The sequence below is a fragment of the Buteo buteo genome, chromosome 20 (assembly GCF_964188355.1).
Source record: "Buteo buteo chromosome 20, bButBut1.hap1.1, whole genome shotgun sequence".
NCBI classification, from domain to species: Eukaryota; Metazoa; Chordata; class Aves; order Accipitriformes; family Accipitridae; genus Buteo; species Buteo buteo.
The window spans coordinates 10,528,392-10,550,298 of NC_134190.1; the positions used below are offsets into that span (position 1 = coordinate 10,528,392).

The following is a 21,907-nucleotide window of genomic DNA, read 5'->3' on the forward strand; positions in this document are numbered from 1 at the left end:
GCGCTGCGCCCTGGCAACTTTCCAGGGCACTTCGGCACTTGGATCCCCGAGGGGAAAAAAAAAAAAAAAGCCACGCTGGGGGGACAAAAGGGGGCGGACACCGAGAGGTCCAAGGGCTACGGACTGTCGCTGGCCGGCTTCCCCCGGGGGACCGCAGCATCCCTCGCCCCGCACAGCCCAGACCCCGGCCCGCCGGGTGCTGCCACCCCGGGTGCCGCATCCCCCCGGCCGCTGCCACTCGCCCCACGTACCACGGGCTGGGAAGACCGTCTGCACTTGAGGAGGGGGCCCTTGTTTCCCCCTGGACTCCCCCGGCCACTTGCAGCACCTCCGATACCCACTTGGGCTAGGTCAGCCCCCCCCCCCCCCCCGGTGCTTTGTCTTTTTGGGCTGCTGCTGCTATTATTAGCAATTATTATTGCTACTACTATTATTATCGCCGCTACGAGCACGCACTCGCTGGCAACTCGCCCCCGAGGAAACCTACGGGCCCCCCACCCCGGGGGGAGGTGAGGATGGGGGGGGGGGGTCTCGCCCGTCCCCACCCCCGGCCGCAGGCACCCGGGTGGGCAGAGCTGCCCCCCACTCGGCGTCGGGGGCGGGGGGGGGGGGGGCAGCGAAACGGGCGGCTGCATCATGCCCGGGAGGCTCCCCGGGGGCTCGGCGACGGTGGCAGCCCCGTGGGGTGGGGGACACACAGACGGCGGGGCCGGGCTGGGGCGCCGTGGGAGTGCGGGTGGCGGGGGGCAGCGCGCAGGCAGCGCGGAGGCAGCGCGCAGGCGCGGGCAGGGAGCACCCAGTTCTTTATGGCCAGGTGAGAGAGTCCCGGCGCAGGTAAGGGGAGGATTTACCCACAGGCATCCCGGGCGGGTGGCTTTGCCCTCGCTTAGTCCATGACCAGCAGGGACCCGGGGATCCGGAGCCCGCAGCCAGGATGTCTATCCTTGCCAAAATGGGGGACTGGCAGGTAAGGCGACCCTCCTGCCCTGGGTTAGGGGGGAGGAAGGGGGTATTGTTATTTTGGGACGGGAGGTAGGGCTGGAGTGGGAAAGGTGATGGGCCGGGAGGGGGGAGAGGGGGGCAAACCTGGCGCTGGGGTTGATTTTGCGGCTCCCCGTGCTGGGAGCTGCCCCCCGGCCGCAACAGGTAGAGAGCGGGGTCGGGGCCGGGAGGGGAGAGGGCTGCTCCGCCGCCGGGGGTGTCCCGGCCCGGGGGTGAGCCGTCCGGCAGCGTGGGCCGGAGAAGGGCGGCCCTGTGCCCGCCTGCCGTCCGTCAGCCCGGGGCTGGTGGAGGCCGTCCTGCCGCGGAGCCCCGGGGCTGCCCCCGGAGGGCGCCGGGCCCCCCACGCGGGGCAGGGCCCGGGACCGCGCGGCGTGGGCCCTCCGCGCTTCGGGGACGGGCCGCGGGGGGGGGGGGGTGGAAAGGCGGCTGTGAGCTCCCACCCGAGGCCGTCCCGTGGAAAAAAAAAATAACGCTGCCGGGTCCCGGCCGGCAGCAGACGCGCCGGGAGCGCCCGTGGAAAGCCCTCCCGCGGGGATGAGCTGAAGGGAGAAGCGGCACCCACCGGCGAAAGCGGCCAGGCGGGGAAAAACGCGGCCGGCCGGGGCCTCGCCCAGCCCCGCGGACCCGGGGGGACCCACCCGCGCCACGGGCGAGCCGACACGTGTGGAGTTACGGCGGCTCCCAAACCGGGAGACACTTGGAAATCCCTGCAGCGCCCTGCTGTCCGCCCGCTCGGGCCGGATCGCCGCGGTTTGCCGGCTAATGAAAGGGAAGACGAACAGTCCTGTTCAAACACCCGGGCTTTTATTACCGAGAACGAGTTGGGTTTTTTGTTTGTTTGGTGTTTTGGGTTTTTTGTTGTTTTTTGTTTTTTTTTTCAGGACAGTCCAGTTCAAGACGGGAGCCTAGCTTCTTTTTCTGCTCCCAACTTTTCAAATCTTTCGACTAAGTCTTTCTCCGGACTGCCTTATTCAATTTTTTTTCCTTTTTTTTTTTTTTTTTTCCGTAGTAGTAAATCGTCTGGAAAAAAAAAAATGGGGGGAAGAAAATGCAGTAAACAAAAGTATCTTTTTAATCATTTTTACGGTTAGAACTGGCGTCTTTTTATCAGGTCGGTGCGGAGAAGCGATCAAAAGAGGATTTTTAAAATTATTTTTTTTGCACTGAAGTCAACTGTTATGTAATCGCACTTACGGGCTATCTGCCTTGAAATCTATTCCCGACTTTTCCTTACACCCCGGTCCTCCTTGTTCCTGCTCCCCGGCGCTCCGACCCCCCCCCCCTCCCCCCCCGCCGTTCCTGGCCGGAGGGGCCGGGCCGGGCCGGGCGGACCCTCCGCGGACGCGCAAGAGCCGCCTCCCGCTGCCCCGTGAGGGTCTCCTGGGGAAAACCACCCCCTCCCCTCTTGTCCCTGCAACCCCAGCCGGCCCGGGCCCGGGGGAGAGGAGGGACAAGGGCCGGGCCTTTGGCCCACGGGAGTCCTGGGCGGCCGCGGGTGGGAGGCTGTCCCGGGTGGGAGGCTCTCCCGGCCGGCCCGGCTCCGCCAGGACGGCTCTAAGGGACGGTGGGCCCCTTTGTTACCCTCCTCCCCTCCTCTTTTTCTCATCTCGCCCCCCCCCCCGGGGGCATTAACTAGGCTTAATCTGCCAGCTCCATTTGAACCTCAATGGGAGTAAAAACAACAATTTACTCTCCTGCCACTTGCAGACAAAAGCGCTGGTGAAAAAGAGCATCGGGGGGTGGAGGAGGGGGGAAGGGGAAAGAAAAAAAAAAAATCCGTTTTGGGGATATAGATGTGTGTGTGTGTGTGAAGGAGCAGGCCCGGGAGCCTGGTGGCTTTGCTGCCCTTCCTGGCGTGGGGACGCGTGTGCCGGGTCCCCCCCACAGCCCCGAGAGCCCACTGCGGGTCCCCCACCGAGTGGAAGGGCCGTTTGCTCCTGGAGGCAGTAAATTTTCCCCCGACGTCGAGAGTTGCCCTCGGGAGGGTCTCCCAGGCCGACAGGGCAGGTTTTGCGGTTGGCAGAGGGAAGTTTTGGGGAGCGGCAGGGCAGCTCTCCCCCCGCGGGGATGCCCGGCTCGGGGGGGGGGGGCCGGCAGGCGTGGGGACCCACGCCAGGCCCGACACGCCGGCCCCACGGAGAGGAGGGTGCCTCGCCGTTAGGAGCGGCGCGGGATCGGTGGGAGCAAAAAAAAAAGAGAAAAAATCGGGGAAAAAGGACGCCTTTCGGTGCCTGGGCACCCGGGGGAATAAAAGAAGGGAAGGGTGGAAAAGCAGCCCCCCAGGAGGGCAGGCTGAGCGCTCGCTCAGCGGCACATTGTTAAGCAAACGAAGCGCTCCACCTAAGAAAGTACCAAAGTTTTATTATGGTCATTGTTTTGTCCCTTCGCTCAAGTGCTTGCAAAAGACTTTTTGGCTCCTGCTGCATTCACATTACCGCTCGCCCACTTCTATCTGGGAGGTTATGTTGGGTTTGTTTGGGTTGTTTTTTTGTGTTGGTATTTTTTATTTTTTTTTGAAGACCAATAGCCAACAGAGCCGAGAGGAACAAAATAGTTTGCAAAAGAAAGAAGCTTTTCAAATATCCACCAGAAAGATCAAATCAAATCCAGAGGGCAACAGAAGCCTCCGCAGACAATAACCTCGTTAGAGCAAGACCCGAGTCTCGTTTCTCCTCGCTTTGGTTTCTTTAAACCCCGTGGAAAAAAATAAAAAAGGGAAAAAAAAAAACCCAAACCCAAAATAGGGGATGGCTTCATGGCTAGCCCCAAACTCTCTGCTGATGAAGGGACGGTCGCCTCTTTGATTTAGCTGGCCACTTTCCTCCCCGCTGGCAGGCAGAGGCGCGGGGGGAGAGGCTGCCGGCGAGCCCCGCTCGCCCGCCCGCAGGCAGGCAGGGCCCGCTGCCCCCCCCCCCCGGTACCCCCCCGCACCGGAGCTCGGCGGGTTAGAGAAAGCCTTCTTCTTTTTTTTTTTTTCCCCTCCTCTTCTTTTTTTTTTTTTTTTGTTCTTTTTGCTCCTGGGTCCTTTCTACCTGTGTCCATCGCTGCAGGTTGTTGTGCTGGCGAGCAATTGGGCTGTTGTTGATATGCTAATGAGGCGATTAGGCGGTGGGTAAAGAGCTGGAAAAGGGAAAAGTTTCCACCATTAGAGGGAGATCTCCGAGCGCGGACGGGAGCGCTGCACAGCCTCCGCCAGCCCCGCTCCCCACGCCGCCCGGCGCCGCCGCCGCCGTAGGGAAAGGCAGGGAGAACCAAATCCTCTCTCTCTCTCTCTTTCTCTCACGCCAATCCATGAAAATGCTTTGGAAACTGACGGATAATATCAAGTATGAGGAATGTGAGGTAAGCGCTTCCCCCGGCCGGGGCAAGAGCCCCGGCCCCGCAGCTGCGAGCGGGAGCCCTGCAGCATCCCTCCGTCTCTCAATTTCGTTTAGGAAAACTTCTGCTCCTTCGCCAGGCTTCCTTGCGGTCCTGCAGCTGGAGAGGGGCTGGGGTCCTTCCCCAGGAACTTCGGGGCTTGTGGAAAGCCGGCTTTGTCGGAAGTGTGTGAGGAAAGGCAAACAGGATCCAGCAGCAGGCCTGGTCTATAGGTAGATCCTCCGTAGATAAGGCTCTGTAGGATGCTACACTCATCCATACGGCTGGATGAATGGACGGCTGAATGAATGAATGAATGAAAGGGCAAAGAGACAAAGGGAAGAGAATTATTCTTACACACCAGGTACCCGAGGCATCCCAATAAATTGGCTCAGGACCGACGCTTAAATTCAGCCTTTTCGGTGTAGCTGCGGGTTGATTATACCGCGCTGCACAAATTTGCAGGGGTCAGCTGCCGAAGTGAAATCACGGGTTTGGGAGCGGTGTTCCGCCAGACTCCTAATTTTCAGGGCCACACTCCCACGGCTTTGAGCAATAACATTTTAACCGCTTGAAAAAAAATCAGAATCCGCCTAATCTGGTTTTGGAGCCGTTCAGCACAGATCGTATGCGCGCATCTCTCTCGGTGTCTGCGTGTGCATCCATATTTTTAGAAAGAGGCGAGTGTCTTTTAATCTGACAAAAAGGAGGAGAAGAGGAAAAAGAAGAGCGATGCCCAGGACCCATGCCTAGTCTCAAACCAACGAATACTATTGTCACCCGTTTCGCAAAAGTTGCCTGTGCAGTGCGTTTCAACCGCGCAATAAAGGACTCCACTTGGCAAATGAACGCAGTTATTTGGTCGTGACCCACGCGGGAAGGTCCCCCCAGCCTCGGCGGAGCCTTGCCGACATGCATGTCTGGGGCGGTGGGGGGGTGGGGAGGGCACTCTCCCAGCCGACCCTGCCGCTGCTTTGGGCGATGCTTAGGAAAGGGACCGAGGACTCGCCAGACTCACCGCCGACTAAACGATTTGGTGGTTTAGTCCCGGATGGAGGAGTTTGGGATAAAGCTGTCTCCCGGTGCGGGAGCTGAGCTCTTAGATCCACTCGCTGGCGGATGCTTGGTTTCTAGGAATGAGGTGTCGGGGCGGTTAATTTTTTTTTTTTTTTTAAGCCGGAAAAAAATAATATATATATATTCCTCGGCTGGATTTCGGGAGGAAAGCGTGTCTCTCCCCCTCCCTCCCCCCGGGATCGGTGTTCCAAGTGCGCACACGTGCGAGCGTGTGGATTTCATCGCAAATGGCTTTTGTTGCCTTACGCTAATGGGACTTTGCACCGAGGTGCTACCAAACACGGAGGGAGGCAGCGGCCGCTCCGCCGGAGCCCGCCGGCTTTCCTGCGTGCCTGTACGGTTGGCTCTCCGTGTTTTCCTCGGGAGCGGATGCGAGGTGACTCGTAGAGAGGATGGAAAAGAGGGTGGCTGTACCCTGACGGGGATAGGACCTGCCTTGAAAAGAAAAAGGAACAAAAAAAAAAAAAAAGCGGAATAAAAGCCCGGCAAGCCGCGCTCAGCGCCCGGGGGGGCCGGGAGCGGGCGGGCGGAGCGCGGGGCCGGGCACCGGCGGCGCGGAGGCTGCGGCGGGGCAGCGGCGGCGAGCGGAGCCGAGCCGAGCCGTGCCGTGCCTGTCTGAGGGAGTTGTTTGGGAGTTGCACAGCCAGTCCGACGGGTTGCGCCGGAGCCCCGGCTTGTCTGGGCCGGGAGAAGCGCTCGCCTTGCCTCTTTTCCCGGCTCCCTCTGCCCCCCCCCCACCCCGCGTCCCTCCCGCCCTCCTTCCTTCCCCGCCTCGCCGCCTCCTGCCTTTTCCCCCCGTCTTTTCCCGGATCCTCCGAGAGGGGGGCCGCGGGGAGCCCGGCGGATGCTCCTTGGGCTCCCCAGCCCCCCCCCCAACCCCCCCCGCCGCCGCCGCCGCCCCGGGCGCCCGCCGACCTCGGCGCTGGGCTCGAACCGGAGGAGGAGGAGGAGGAGGAGGAGGGCTGACACCCAAAAGGGGAGACACCCAAAAAAAAACTTTCCCAGCCGGTTTCCGGGACGCCGGGCACGGAGGCGAGCCGGCTCGGCGGCCGCCGCGGGGGCAGCGGCGCGGGGAGCCCCTCGGCGGGGCGCCGTCGAGGCATGGACGGGGCGGCGGCGGCGGCGGCGGGCGGCCCCGCGGAGCCCACCCCGCGCAAAGGCGGCGGCGGCGGGGCCGAGGGCGGCAAGAGCCAAGCGGGGAGCCAGCAGCCGCTCTTCTCCTCCCTGGGCTTTGAGGCCGGCTACGCGCAGCAGCCGCAGCCCGAGGTGCGCCCGCGAAGGACCGCGGGGCTGGGGGCTGGGGGAGGCGGCGGCGGGGGGGGGGGGGGAGGGAGGGGAAGGGAAGCGAAGGGAAGGGGAGGAAGGGGGGATCCCGCGCCCCCTCCCCTCTCTCCTTCTGCCCGTCTCCCCCCCCTACACTTCCCCCCCCCCCCCGCCTCCCTCCGCACCCCCCTCCCGGCTCCCACCCTCTCCCTCTCTCCGGATCTCTTTCTCTTTCACTTTTGCATGCCCTGCAACCTTTTAAAATGTTGCCCCTTTCCTGTGATTCGTCAGACGCAGCAGCATGTCCCCCCTCTCTCTCTCTCCCGCTCCCTCTCTCTCCCTTTTTGTCTCTCTCTCCCTCTCCCCCATCTCTGATTAGATACACTGATTCTTCATTCAATGGACGTCATTTAGAACAGGCTCTGCCTTGAGTTGCCTTCTCGCTTCACGCTCGATTTCCAGCCATTCTTCCCTTATTAAGTGTTCGTGTAATATTAATAGTCATGAATATCTGCTATTAGGAGTCTCCAGGAAGGCAGCAGATCTGTTATTAGGAGCTCAAGTGAAGCAGCAGCTAAGTCAAAGGAGAAAAAGAAAGAAAGAGACAGAGGAAAAAAAAAAGGATTAAGAAACAAACATACACACGCTAAAAACAAAACCAAAAAAAGGCAAAAAAAAAAAAAAGCGCAAAACAAAAAAAAAAGAGGCAAAAAAAAAAAAAAAAAAGCAACCAACTTTGACTCCTCACACCACGCCAGGATAGAGAGCTCGCCTTGGCAACACCCGATGAAGGGCAGCAGAGATCGGTGCAAGTTCTGATGGATTATAGTGGCGCGCCCGCGGTGCAGGAGCAGCCCCGGCGCCCCGGTCCCGCCGCCCGCGCCTAGCGCCGGGCTCCGGCCGCGCTCCCTCCGCGCCCGCGCCGCGCCCGCACCCGCGGGGCTCCGCCGGGGGCTGCGCGCTCCGCCGGTCCCTTTCCTCTGCCTTCTTTTTTTTTTTTTTTTTCTTTTTTTTTTTTTTTTTCTACCTTGACTTGTAACCCCCGACTCTTCGCAGATGTTAGTACACAGTTTTTCGGCTATGGTGAGTTGCTTCCCGTTTCTCTCGGAGGGGGTCTGGTGTGTGCTGGGTGTTGCTATTGTTGTCGGCGGTGGCGGTGGCGGTCGGGGTTTCGCACCCAGCTTTCCGGAGAGGGCTTTTTTTCCTTTCCTTCATTTTTATAAATTCCGTGGGTTACCTCCCCCCCCCCTTCTCTTTCTTTTTTCTGCCCCCCCCCTTTTTTTTTGTCTGCTTCGAGCGAACGGCAAAAGGCTTTGCTTGGACCTTACCGCTTCGATTTCCTCCCTTTGCCACCTGCAAACGGGATATTTTCAGCTTTCTCGTTTCCCTTTTTTCGGGATCGTGGCTCTTTCCCTTAAATCCTCCTCCTGCGTGGAGGCCATGCCTTTTTCCCCGGACATACCTGTGGGCTCTTCTTGCCCGGCTGCGGGAAGCCGGCAGAACCGTACCGAAACGCCCGGGCGCATTTCGGTGCCTCTCGCCCGTCGGTTGCCCGGCTCTCCTCCCCGGATGCCCGGCGAATTCCTCCGCTTCCCCGGTGCCCGGGCCGCCGCTGCCCCCTCCGCTCCGAAATCGCCCGCCGGCGAGCGGGGAGCTCGGCCGGGCACCGGGTGGGTTCTCCCCGGAGGTGGGGGACGGTGGCGGTGCCTTCGCCCCGAAACATTTGTAAAACTCGCGGGGGGAACGGAGCGGTTTGTTTTGAGCCTATTTCGGCGTCTTCTGGTAACAAAATGGCAGTGGGCTTGGATTTTCCAGGGTTTTCTTGGGATGCGTTATCGGTAATCCCGGCGACAGTATTTGGCTCGGTTCTGGCCAGGGCCGGTGGGGGGATTTGGGGTCGTGGTAGAATTATTATTTTAATAATGCCCGTTTATGAATTATTCTTTTTATTTGTGGGAAATACCCGCTCCTGAAATGCCGGGGCGCGATCTGTTGGGAATCCACGCTGTATCGCCGCAATGTTTTATTAATTATTATAAGCAGTCCTGTTATAATTATTGCCGTTGCTGTTATCATTATTGCCGTTATTATTATTATTATTGTTTAAAAAGCGAGACTGCCTCTTAATTGTGCGCGAAGGGAAATCGGAGGCAGAGAAACCCCCAGATCTGCTCTTCTCCGCCTCGGAGCGGACGAATTGCCCATCTTTGCCCAGATAGGTGAAATTCGCAAGCCGATTTTGAGGAGAAACAGTTTGATTTTATCTTTGTTTTTCTTTTTTCCCCCTCCTTCCCCCTCCCCCTCCTCCCTCCCTCCCCCCCCCCGCCCCCCCCCCCCTTCCCCAACCTCAGGAGCGCCACGACAGTACCAGCAACGGGACAGCCCGGCTACCCCAGTTGGGGACCGTGGGTCAGTCTCCCTACACCAGCGCCCCGCCGCTCTCCCACACCCCCAACGCCGACTTCCAGCCCCCCTACTTCCCCCCCCCTTACCAACCCATCTACCCCCAGTCTCAGGACCCCTACTCCCACGTGAACGACCCCTACAGCCTCAACCCCCTCCATGCCCAGCCGCAACCCCAACACCCAGGATGGCCGGGACAGAGGCAGAGCCAGGAGACTGGGTTACTCCACACGCACCGGGGTTTACCCCACCAGCTTTCGGGGCTCGACCCACGCAGGGACTACCGGCGGCACGACGACCTGCTGCACGCCCCCCACGGGCTGGGCTCGGGGCTGGCCGACCTGCCCCTCCACTCCATCCCCCACGCCATCGAGGACGTGCCGGTAAGCAAAGAGCCCCCCCCCCCCCGTCCCACCTCCGGGGCCCGCTCTCCCCTCTTTCCCCCTCCCCGCGGGAGCTGAACTTCGGGGGGGAGGGAGGGGGACCCCCCCACCCCACCCCCGCCCCCACCCCCCAAAAAAAAGGGGGAGGGAAGATGAGACACCCCCCCCCCCGAAGAAAGGCGAAGCCCCCACCTAGAACAATAGGTTCTCTCGGCTCATCCCTGCGCGACGCCTCCCCGCTAACGTGCCCGCTAAAATATAAATAAATCAAATTACTGTCATCGTTAACAATATCTTTCCTCCTCAATGACAATAAGCTGTTACGATTGGAAGAATATATAATATCACCACAGGGCCGTGCATTTGGGGATTTCTCACTGCCTTGGGAAAAACACGAGTCTGAAACGCGAGATCTCATTAAATGTCCTCCCAGGCAAACGTAAAGGGGGAAGGAAAAAAAAAAAAAAAAAAAGTGGGTGAAAGTGGCCTAAGAAGGAAAAATCGGTTTCCCGTGATTACAGAATTGGCATGCGGGATAACGACATCCAAAGTTGTAAGAGGGTACGGGCAGATCCTCTTCTCTAAAGGAATTAATTGACAAATCAGCAAAGAGGTATACTAAAACGCTGCCGCCTTCTTTTCGTTGCAAAGGGATGACCTCATAAATCATTAGCTATAGGTTATCAAATTCGAGGCAGACCTGCTACACCCTCTATTAAATTAAATGTTGGGAGCCTATTGGAGGGTGCATTATTTGGGGAACCTAATTCTGTTATCGATAAATACGGATTAAAAAATGATTCCTAATTAAGCATGACATTAGCGCACGGGCTATTTACAAAGCAAGCCGGGGCTATTGTTCGGTTAGGAAAGTGGCCTTATGCAATGTGATAGGTTGTGATCAAAGTTCATCTTTCTGAGTTTCTCCCCGAAAATGGAATTAGAACATGGCAATAAATTTATTAAAGCCCACAGAGCTCATGCTGAGGGGCTGAAGCTGCTCGACTTGCAGGAGGAAAGAGGAGGAGGGAACTGTGGTATCTGGATGTGATTTTTGCTGAAATGCCATCCCAAATTACAGGATCAAATATTACAACAATATATTCGCTGACAGTTTAATGAGTACAGTTTCGTGTTGCAAGGATAATGTTCAGATGAACTTACCTATTTTTGGGGGTCATTTTGAAATCTTTTGTAAATTATACTCGGGGAAAATAGTGAATTTATTACAGCCCTCATCTGGCTAAATTAGCCACAGAAAATTGCTGGTTATGTTTAGCAGTTTTGCAATAAACGCATACGTTTCCCAAAGTGGAGGATTTAGTAAGCAATTTGGATCCGTTAAAAGCAGGTCGATTCTTTAATCTTGATATAAAATAACATGGAGGCAATAGTAAGAATAAACTAATTTGTTGACTGCAAGCCCCTGATTGCTGTAGGAGGAACATGACCTGAAATGTTCTCTTGAATTCTCCCTCTCCTCAATTGTGCACCGTGGCAGTGGGCTGATTCGGGAAGCCTCCTCTGCAGATCTATGAATTAATAGCATTGCTATACTTCGTGAAAACCAAATGCCATCTGGTTTAAATCCTTAAACCAGCCCAGCCAATTTTTTTTTTCCTTCTCTCTGTAAAACTGAATCAGCAGGCTGCATGAAGGAAAGCATAAAAATAAGAGGGTGTATCTTTTAAGAGTATTTTATCTAGTTATGCAAAAAAAAAAAAAAAAATCCTTTGCAGAAATCTGGGTCGGGAAAAGGTCGTTTTTGAATTTTTCCGTTGCTGCAACAGTTAACCTTTAATAAAAACGACCGCTGAATATTTAAGAAAATCAAGTAGACGGTGAAAATTATTTAATCATAAATATCTCTGTGGGATTTTAAACTTAACAGTCCTCCCTGTATGGAATATGTGTAGAAATAACACAAATAAAAGTATTATGCCACACTACATTTACTTTATGGGTTTAGGGTGCATGCATAAAGGGATCATATTTCCCCATATAGTTAAAACACAAGAACTGCAGCAGTAGTCATTTCTGAACATTTCTCAATTTAATTATACTTAAATCCAGAAGCACTTTAGGCAAGTTACAAATGAGAGCATTGAGTATAATAAAACCTGTAATAAAGCAACTTAGTACCATCCACCCGGAATCATTGAGATCAGGCACAATTAACAGGAGCATAAATCCAAGACAGAATGGAAAATGTTAGAATCAGTATTATTGTTGGACAAAGACTAGAGAAGGAAGTAATAGTTTTTTAAATGGTAATGCCTGGGTTTTGTAACGATTGCGAAATCTTCTATCTCAGCAGCACTGGTGTTAATTTGTAAACACAGCCAGACATTATATTGCCTGTCAGTTTTTGGAATTAGAAAACATGATTTCATTTGACTTTCTAATCACGTCGTGACTCCGCCGCGCGAACCCCAGCTGTAGCCGCCACCGCGGAACCTGCGAGGGGACAATAGTGGGGGAGCCCGGGGCCGCGTGGGGTGCGTGGGCCACCTCCCCCCCCCTCCCCGGCACCGCACCGGTCCCCGCTCCTTTGTGCTTTCCCCCCCGCGGGCGCGGGAGCGGGAGCAGCGGCGGGGAAGGGCCGGGCCGGGGCTGTTTCCCGGGGAGGGAAGAGGAGGGAGCCCGCAGAGAAGCTGGGGGCCGCTCCGGGTGTGGGGCTCGGCCGGGCAAGCCCCGGGCGTGTGGGGGTGATTTTTTATTTTTTTTTTTACTATTTCTTGGGGAACGGGGGAAGAGCGGGGAGGGAAGCAGGATTCCTCCCGATAAAGGAAATTCCCCCCCCCCCCTAAAGCCCGTCTCCCCCGCTGGATCTGTTGTTTCCCTCCCCGCACCGTGCCTGGGGAGGGGGGGGGACACAACTTCTCCCGCACCCCCATCCCACCCCGGCCCTCCCTGCCTTTTGTTGTGGTTGTACATTTACATCCCTGCCTGTTCCTTTTGTTGCAGCACGTAGAAGACCCCGGTATTAACATCCCAGACCAAACTGTAATTAAGAAAGGTAAGCCGTTTCCTTGCGCATACCAAACATGTCGTCACAGGCTGGGGACTGCTCGCAGGGACGACTTACCCGGCCTCCCCCCCCCTCACCCCCACCCCCCCGGCCCCGGGCTCCTTCCTCTGGCACGTACTGGTGGCCAAAAGGTTGGAGGCTGAGAAAGAAAACGGGCGATGCGGGTTGAAATCCGCCCTCTTAAATGGCCACGTTTGCCGGGTATTTTAATTATTGTTGTCGTTAACGAGGTAAAATGTTAGCAGATGATCTAGAAAATCCGAGCCGGTAATTTAGTGCATTAGCGAACAATTCGGTTTCATGGTTTGCCCCATGCATCTGGCTGAGCGGCGGGGTTTAATCGTTGTTGGTAAACTGGGCTGTGAAAGAGAAAACGTTGTTCCTCCTTCTTCGGGTTTTCTTATTTAAATGACGGTGGTGATGAGGTGGGCTGTCGGAGAGCAAAGGGCGAGTTTCTGGAAACTGATGTCTGTCGGTCAGGGCGGTTTGGTTTTCGTTGGCTTTGTGTGCTTTGCTCCACTTGGAATCGAATGGCTTGGAAGCTGGTCCCCAAACGGTGCAAAATATTTATGGCGCGTTTACGCTCGATTTTCTTTTCCCGTCTTCCTTCGGACGAGCGAAGGATTGGGAAAGGTGGCACGGGGCGGTTTGCAAAGGAGGTGCGCGGTGGAAAGCGACTGGTTTGCGTTCGGATCCCCTGTAGGGAGCTGCTTTTGGGAGGAACGCCTGCTGTCGGGGGCTGAAGGCGTAGCTAGCTCCTGCCTGCTCCGAGGGGTGCCACGGCTGTGCAGCCGCCGGGAATCTGGCTACCCCGGCCGGTGCAAGGTGCCGAGCAGAGCCGCTCTCCTCTCTAACCCTAACGGTTGCACAGCCAGCGAGCTCCAAGTTTCACCCCCCCCCCCCCCGTCTGTAAAGCCTTTGTCACGTCAAATTAGATGTGCAAGGGATAAATCTTAAGAGATGCTCTTTCCAAGTCGACATGATAATTGGCTCTTTTATTAGTAATCTCAAGAGTTCGTTTAACTCCTGTTGTATCTATTAGCCTTCCCAGAGCTATTAATGTCACAAGCGATCTATCCAAAACCGAGGGAGCCCCCCGCTCGCTTGGGCTGCGCCCGCCAAGACCGGCGGGCTCGGGGCGGAGGACGAAGGAAGGGAAAGGCGACCACCCGCCCTGTGCCGGACCCGGCCACCGGGACCCGACCGGCGGCACGGCGGGGAAAACCGCCCGCGGGAGGGCCCGGGCTGTATTTTGGGGAGCGACCGGCGCCGAGTACCGGCGGTGCGGACGCCTGCCGGCTCCTTGCCGCGTTACCGTTTTCCCACGTTAAAAGTTGTGCGCTGGGGAGGCGGCGGAATGGAGGGGGGGGGGGGGGGAAGCCGGTGCCGGTACCGGAGCGCGGTGCTGAGGCCCGGCCCACCGGTGCTGTCGCTCCCCCGGGCACCGCCTGCCCCCCCCCCCCCTCCGTCCAAGACGGCCGGTACTGACGTGCTTTAACCGACAGCCATCTGCCCCCCCCACCCCCCACCCCCCGACGGGCAGGGCAGGGCGGGTGGCCGCCGGGTTCTGTTTTCATGCCGTCGCTGCGGGTCGAGGGTTGTCCCGCTCTCTCCCTGCTCTCCCCCCCCCCCCCCCGGCGAGCGGAGGGCTGCCCCCACCCCCCCACCACTCCCCCCAACCCCCGCTGCCCCCCTCCTGCCCCGTAGGCGGTGCGGGGCCGGGGCTGGCCGCGGCGAGCGGCTTCGGGTTGCCCTCCGGCGGCCTTCCCCCCCCCCCCCCCATCACCCCCTCCCCGCCCGCTCCTCACCCTCACCTCCCTGCTCCTCCCTCCCTGCAGGCCCCGTGTCCCTCTCCAAGTCTAACAACAACGCCGTCTCCTCCATCCCCATCAACAAGGACACGCTCTTCGGCGGGGTGGTGAACCCCAACGAGGTCTTCTGCTCGGTGCCGGGCCGCCTCTCGCTGCTCAGCTCCACCTCCAAGTACAAGGTCACGGTGGCGGAAGTGCAGAGACGCCTCTCGCCGCCCGAGTGCCTCAACGCCTCCCTGCTGGGCGGAGTGCTCCGGAGGTGAGGGGCGGGATGGCGCCCGATAACGCCCGCTGCCGCCGGGCCGGGCCGGGAGGGAGGGAGGGAAGAAGGAGGAGGAGGAGGAGGACGGGAGCCCACGCGAGGGGGGGCGGGCGCGCGCGGCGCCCGCCGCTAGGGGTCGGGGCACGCGCGGCCGCCGGGGCAGCGCTGTGAGGCGGCGGTGGCGGGCTGTAGCCATGGCAACGCGCGGCCTTGTGCGCCCCCCTTCCCCTCCGTGACTGGGCTGAGGGCGATGTGTGTGTGTGTGTGTGTGTCACGGCCGCGCCGTCCCGTCACGGCGGGGAAACCCCCCCCACACACACACACACACGCACCCACCCTGCCGCCCGCGGCCCTGTGACCTCACCCAGGCAATTACGCAGCGCCCGGGTAGGGAATAACAATCCAGGATTAATTAAACCAGCTCCCACCTCCTCCACGGCCCGGCTCGGTCCAGGCTCTGGTGTAAAAGCCGCAGATGGGCCGCGGAGGGATTAGCGTGAGGGAGGCGATGCTCCGTGGCGGTAACGGGGGGCTGCCGACCTTACGAATCGGCCTCCTTCCGTAACGCCTGCGCCGCTGCCCCCGGGGGGGCTGTGGGGAGAAGCTGCCCCTGGGGTCCGTGGCAGCTCAGGTGGCTGCCTCGGGGGTCCAGACGGGCCCAGGGCTCCCCGCCGGCCCTGGGGGCTGATCCGGGCCTCAGTGAGGGCCCCCGTTCCCTAGGCATGGCGCCATCCAAAGCCCCATCCCTAGGCCCGAGACTCAGCTTTCAGCAACGCTGCCTCTTCAGCCCCCCCCCCCAACCACGTCCCACTCACCCCAAGCCCTTTACTCCCCTCCACGGGGGGGTGATCCGTGGGTGGGAGCAGGTGCCCCCTGGCCAGCCCCGTTTCTTAATTCCTTTCTGTGCGGAGCAGGGCGAAGTCGAAAAACGGAGGGAGATCTCTGAGGGAGAAACTGGACAAAATAGGATTAAACCTGCCAGCCGGGAGGCGTAAAGCTGCTAACGTTACTTTGCTCACGTCGCTCGTGGAGGGTAAGTGACTCAAAGAGCCGGGAGGGCTCGTTTGGAAAATGTGCCTGTTGCTTTTGCTTAACGGGAGAAGACTTGGTGTTGTGTTGTTTTGGTTTTTTTCCCCCGGAGTCATTGCTGCTTGTTGGAAATTGGAAGGGTGTTATTTTCTGTGCCTCAGAAAAAAAAATGTTAATTGTGTGCCTTTGCTTTATTTTTTAACCTGAAACTGGCTCCTGTGAGTCCTGCAGACTCAGCATTGCATTCTACCATTCATTTGCTTTTAAGTCTCTGAGCTAGATGTTTTCAGGGCCCCATCTTGCTCCCTTGTTCAAGTGAGTAATCCCTCCCTAGAGTAAGCGGATCTCATTGGGAGCAGCATGGGAAGGATCCCTGTGAATGGGGGCTCAGCCCCTAAGAGACCCCTGAGTGTCAAGTTGGAAGGTACGGGGAGCAGAGCCTCTAATGCTTCACTGCCGTCCTTCTGCCACAGGTGGACAACCAAGCAATTTTAATTGTCAGAAACTGCAGCTACTTTAAGTTTGTTCTCCCTCCCAGCCCGCAGCCACGTAACAGTAAATCATTTAAGTTTTCTGACATCTGCATTTGAGAAATGCGTGACCATTACTTCCTGAATTAATTTGGGAATCCTTGACCTCAGCCATGAATTAATGGTGTCCTGAAAGCCTCAAAGTTGCACCACCACCACCCCCCACTCCCTTTTGGTTCTCATTTTCAGAACACGTGTTCCCTTGGCTATATCGTTCTCCTCTATTTTGCTCTGGCCAGAAAAGGTGCGACTTACTTTTAACACCTTGGGACGCCCTGTGTTGTCAGAACCAGGAGGCGGGAAGCTCAAGAGTTTGCAGTCATTTAGTTTTGAAGCAGTTGCTGTGTCACACTGGCACAAACTAAGCCCAAGGCCAGTAAATAGATCCTCCTCCTTTCCCCTCACTTACGGGTTTGACTGCATTTTAGACCGGTTCAGTCTGTAAAGCGCTTTTAAGCTCAGCCCGGACTGCACAGGTTTAGCTTAAGTTTGGTTGTGTAGGAGGGAATTTGTTGCTTTGTTTTGTCGTTGCTTCGCATTCTGTGAGAAATGTTTCATGTTCAAAGGGTCGGGGAAAGAAGCGCTGCGCAATGCCAAGCGTCATTTTTTTTAAACATCAGGATTAGTGGCTGCACTGTATTTATACTGCATGAAAATTACTGCGTCTTCGTGTTTTTGAAAAGGCTTTGCAATTGCATCGACACGCTGTAGTAAAAAATCACGAGGGGAAAACTTGTAAAAAGTCTAGATTTGGTAGACGCTTAACATTATTTGTGATGTTAATGAATATGGAGAAGGTTTTATGGTAATCTATTGTTCTGTTTGGCTTTCACATACAATGGCTTTAAAAGAATGATTTTTAAAAAAAAAAACAAAACCGGAGGCCGGATCTCCAGATAACTCGCGATGGTGGCTAATTTTGGGGGGATGATAGTATAAACATTGCCGGGTCTTTGAGTCCTGTAGCGATGAGGCAGTTTCTAGAGTACTGTTATTGTTTATGATCCGCTCCATTTTATGGAAACAAGCTCACTGGACTGAGGCTTTGAAGCTCTAATTGGCGCATGCGTTCTTCCGGAGCTAGAGCTAATGGCAGGAAGCCCTGCAGTAAAAACCAACTGGTTCAGGAAATTAAAACCAAAGATTTGAAAATCAACAAAACAGACAGACTCGGTGGAATGACCCTAAAATTCTCATGGTTAATCGTTTGGGGGTGAACATATAATTATATGCGATCAAGTTAAATTTTAAACACTTAGCTGTTTAATGCATTTTATTTAGAAGAGCTCTAGGAGTAATTATGATCAATATTAATCATTGATGCATTGCAAAAGAATATAGAGATGTGGCTGAGGCAAACAAACATTTCCAGAGTAAATAGCTGTGAATGAAATGTACGTAAATGGCAGTGTATAGGTATGGATATGTAAATCTAAGCACACATTCTAGGTGGATGGAGCCTGCCTGTCTAAAAGTATCTGTTAGTCAGTGTAAACTTTAAAAAATTCTTATGCGAGATTTCACTTGTAACGATTGTCATGAAAATACACATTTGCATTGCCCTCGACTGAAGCAAAGAAAACTCCTGCAAGATAAGATGTGATTAGCATTTCTTACCCTACCTTTTTCAAAGAAAATAAGTCCAAGCCTTTTAGAAGAAAAGCCCAAGTAGAATGTAGTGCTCTTTTTTCTAATGGATTTTTGCCTCTGTGCGATGTGTACTGATGAGCTGTGTGTTCCCCCCCCCCCCCATCCCCACCTCTGCCTCCCTTTTCAGGAGAAGCAGTACATCTCGCTAGAGATTTTGGGTACGTTTGTGAGACAGAATTTCCTGCCAAAGCAGTAGCTGAATTTCTCAACCGACAACATTCCGATCCAAACGAGCAAGTCACAAGAAAAAACATGCTTCTAGCTACAAAGTAAGACATTTACCTTTCTGGCATGTTGCTCAGAAGTGAGGGGAGGGCGACAAACCCGGGTTTGGGGCTTTTATTTGTGAGCGTTTACCACATAGCCAGTGGCTGATGGTTTTGCAAATTGTGAGGGGGTGTATTTGCCCTCCTGCTATAGGAGAACTCTGTAACCCAGCTTGGTTTCCATCAAGTCAGTTTGTGCAGATTACCTTGAGAGCGAGTCATGAAAATTGCGGGTGTATGTTTAGTTAAAGAAAAAGCAGTGATTCTTCAGAGCAAAACATTTTCCAGGCCTTTTCACTTAGCTTATCAATTTAGGTAGAAGGGGAAGGCTTCCCATTGACAGTAAAATAAAACTGGCACATTAAACTGATTTCAGTTCATTAAAATCGGCAATGGTTCTTTCTGCCTAAGCAGCTCTGTTACTTAGTGAATATAGGGATATTAAAAATATATTTTAAATGACAATCTGTACGCAGTTAAAATGCTAGCGGAGTTTATCATTGGTGGGGCTGCCTAGACTTCCAGGTGGTGCGTGAAAAGAAAATGATTGTTTTGATATGTTTGGTGGAAATTAAAAGGGCTGTTTAGTAGCCCTTAATTACCAATGGAGGTGTCACCAAAGGGCACAGTGCCAGAGGGCGCAGGCAGAAGATGGGAGCCGCTTTATGGCTGGAAGACATTAACGTGGGTTTTAGAATACAAACTGTTTCAACACGCCTCTGAGCTCTCTTGCTATAAGGTGTGTTATTTCCCCAACCATTTGTGCAGCGAGTGGATGATATAAGCTAACTTCTGCACCGTGCCCTCGTATCCTCTCTTCCCACCTCCTTGGAAGGAAATTTCCAGACCCCAGTTAGCGTCAGCCTTCCCCTCTGTGGGAAGGTCCCTTTGGATTTGGAGATATAGATGTACATACATAAATGTTTCCGAATACCCTAATTTAAAGCCTCGATTCCCCTCTCTGCCCTCGCTCTTTCTTCCCGACACACGGGCGTATTTTAGCCTTGTGAAGGAAGAGGCCCGTGCCTCTCTCCGGTTCCACAAAAAAGCGTCTTCCAAGACGCGGATAAATCCCCGAACCTCCCTTTGGATATCACACCCCATCTATTCCCTTCCGCCTTGCTGGGGAACTTTAAACTGCGTGTCTGCTCCAAAACCCAGCTGGGCAGGGACGTGTATTTGTGGGGAGGGTGTGGGGGGCTGCGACACGGAGATCGGCGGGGGTAGACGGGAGGCGTGTGTATCTGTGTGCCTGTTATTTGTCTGCGTGTTGGCCGGGGCGTGATGCGTGCGCGCAGTCGTGTGTGCACGCAAGGCGGAGGGAAGAGGTTTGTGCATGCCGGGCAAGTGTTGAGAATTAGGGGGAAGGATGTGTCGAGAGGAGAGGGGGAGGCGAGAGAGCGCGTGTGCGCTCAGGGGCAGCAGCCCCCTTGATCCAGGGGCTTGTGTAATCTAGCAGGGAGCATGCACACAGGCTTTGCTGCCGCCAGTGATGGTTCATTTCTCCCCCTCTCTCTTCCCCTCCCTCCCTGCCTCCCTCCCTCTGTCTCTCTGCTCCATTTGTGCTACAGACAGATCTGTAAAGAGTTCACCGACCTGCTGGCTCAGGACCGATCTCCCCTGGGGAACTCGCGGCCCAACCCCATTTTGGAGCCGGGCATCCAGAGCTGCCTGACCCACTTCAACCTCATCTCGCACGGCTTCGGGAGCCCGGCAGTGTGCGCTGCCGTCACCGCCCTGCAGAACTATCTCACCGAGGCGCTCAAGGCCATGGACAAAATGTACCTCAGCAACAATCCCAACAGCCACACAGACAACAGCACCAAAAGCGGCGACAAAGAGGAGAAGCACCGAAAGTGAGGATCCCCCCCCCCCAACTCCTCTCCCTTCCCCCTCGTGGCCCATCGATCCATTCATCTCCCTCCTCCCTCTCCCCTGCACCCAGCACCCCAGGCTACAGCAACAGAATGAGCGTCCTTCTGCCAATCCTGTTCTCTGACTCTGCAGGACAGCTCTGCCCTCTCCCCACACCCCTTCCCAGCATCCACATTTCCATTTGCTCCCTCTTAACTTCCCCCCCCTCTCCCCGCTGCCACCATCGTTTTACCCCAGTTTGGAGCCTAAGAGAACAGAACAGGGGGACGGAGCCAGCAAAGAAAAAAAGTTCTGTCTTGAGTTTGTGAACTTTTTTTTAAATAAAACAAAAGGAGGAAAAAAAAAACAAAAACAAAACAAAAAAAGAAAAGGACTTTTTTTCTAAAAATATATAAAAAAATTTAAAAAAAAACCAAAAAGAAATAAATAATACTTAAAAAATTCTATGAGCTTCACCGGACTGAATCACCACCTTCCCTTACATAAACTTCAGTTAAGATTGTAGCCATATTAAAAATGAAAAAAAAGCGAAAAAATTACAACAGCAACGGCAAACAAACAAAAGGCAAAAAGGACTGATGACATTTTATCAGTATTGTGAATAAACTTGAACACAAAACACAAGCAGTTCCATGTCATATCTTCAGTTGTAGAACTTTTTCCTGTCCAAGGTAAAGCGACCAACTTGAACTTTCTATTGCAACACGATTCACGGTTATTATATAAGGGAATCAGTGTTCATGTATGTATATATTTATTTATGTGTAATTTAATGGGAATTGTAAATATGGTGAGTCTGTTTTAAGCCTTTTTTTATTTATCTGGTGATCTCGTTTACCTCTTGTTTAGTGGGTTTTAAATCTTCCCCTCTTAGTTCATCATGTGGTTCATGGTACTTATTTAGATATCAGAGGTTTTTTGGGGGTTTTTCTCTGGGATTCATCATTTTTAGCCCTGTTGTAGCATGTTAAAGGCGACAATGAAGCAGCTGAACAAATAAAAAACCATGAATTTTTATATATAATTAGTATGACATTTAGTTTCTCATTGAAGATAAAATAAAGTGATGTTGGACCCTGGCAAGGTTTTTAAACATGTTAGTGGTTTTACAACCCTTATGTGTTGTGGAAAATGAAAGAAGAAGATATTTTCATCCACTGTCCTTCTCCCGAAAGCACCATCAGAGCAATAAATTAATATTGTCTTTTAAAACAAGATTCAGCTTTTCTTTCCTTTTTTCCCCCCTCTTTTTTTTCTTTCTCCCTTTCTTTTGTTTTTCTTTTTCTCCTTTTTGTCTTTTTTTTTTTTTTTTTTTCCAAAGAACTTCAAACATTCGGGACCACCTGGTATCCTGTATTTCCACTGGCCATATTGGAAGCAGTTATAGTTGTATTGTATTGAGTTGTGCCGGCAGTAGTTTCCATGCCTATCAATGTATCATAGTCCTTTGTTGCCCAGATAAATAAATATTTGATACGCTTTATGTCGATTTTTTTATTCAGTGGCTGTCTTTACCCAGGCGTATTTTTGTTCTTGGCAGTATTTTTTATTCAGTATGGTTACAGTAATTGAGTTTAACTCTCCCTTGACAATTGCTCCTTGCAATAAGCAGCTGAACCCATTGTTTCCCTCAAGTATAATAAAAACTTACTTTCAACTTGGAGTTCAGAGCAGGGTATCATTTAGATATTCCACTGAGTCTGTATTCAGACAAATGACACAATAAAGCACAATGTATTCTTTTGGATAAAAAATTGTCTGTACTACTAACAAAATGACACACTATCTTTTCTTTAACCAAAACATAATTTTATTTAAAAAATAAAGTTTTATTTTATTTATGTTGACCTCTAGGTTTTTATTTATGTTTATATATAGCATGCAGAATTATAAGCCTATAAAATTTTGTACCTGTAGTTGTCCTAACGGAGAGCGGAGATTAAAAAAAAACATTATCTTGAGAACGAT

General features: G+C 54.0%; 1 protein-coding gene across 4 annotated transcripts; it reads left to right on the plus strand.

Moving 5' to 3' along the window:
• The first annotated feature begins 773 nt into the window (after positions 1 to 773).
• TFAP2A (transcription factor AP-2 alpha) lies at positions 774 to 21,721 on the plus strand. Of its 4 annotated transcripts, XM_075052251.1 has the most exons (8): positions 4,185 to 4,344; positions 9,051 to 9,108; positions 9,210 to 9,485; positions 12,453 to 12,504; positions 14,355 to 14,586; positions 15,504 to 15,622; positions 17,926 to 18,067; positions 19,636 to 21,720. In XM_075052251.1, the coding sequence occupies exons 1-8, from the start codon at positions 4,331 to 4,333 to the stop codon at positions 19,922 to 19,924; spliced, it is 1,182 nt and encodes a 393-aa protein (XP_074908352.1). In that variant the 5' UTR covers positions 4,185 to 4,330; the 3' UTR covers positions 19,925 to 21,720. The 4 variants fall into 4 exon arrangements, with proteins under 4 accessions (XP_074908350.1, XP_074908352.1, XP_074908349.1 ...); XM_075052249.1 differs by lacking the exon at positions 4,185 to 4,344 and adding an exon at positions 774 to 967 and having other exon boundaries at positions 9,051 to 9,485; positions 19,636 to 21,721; XM_075052248.1 differs by having other exon boundaries at positions 4,294 to 4,344; positions 9,051 to 9,485; positions 19,636 to 21,721.
• Positions 21,722 to 21,907: the final 186 nt, after the last annotated feature.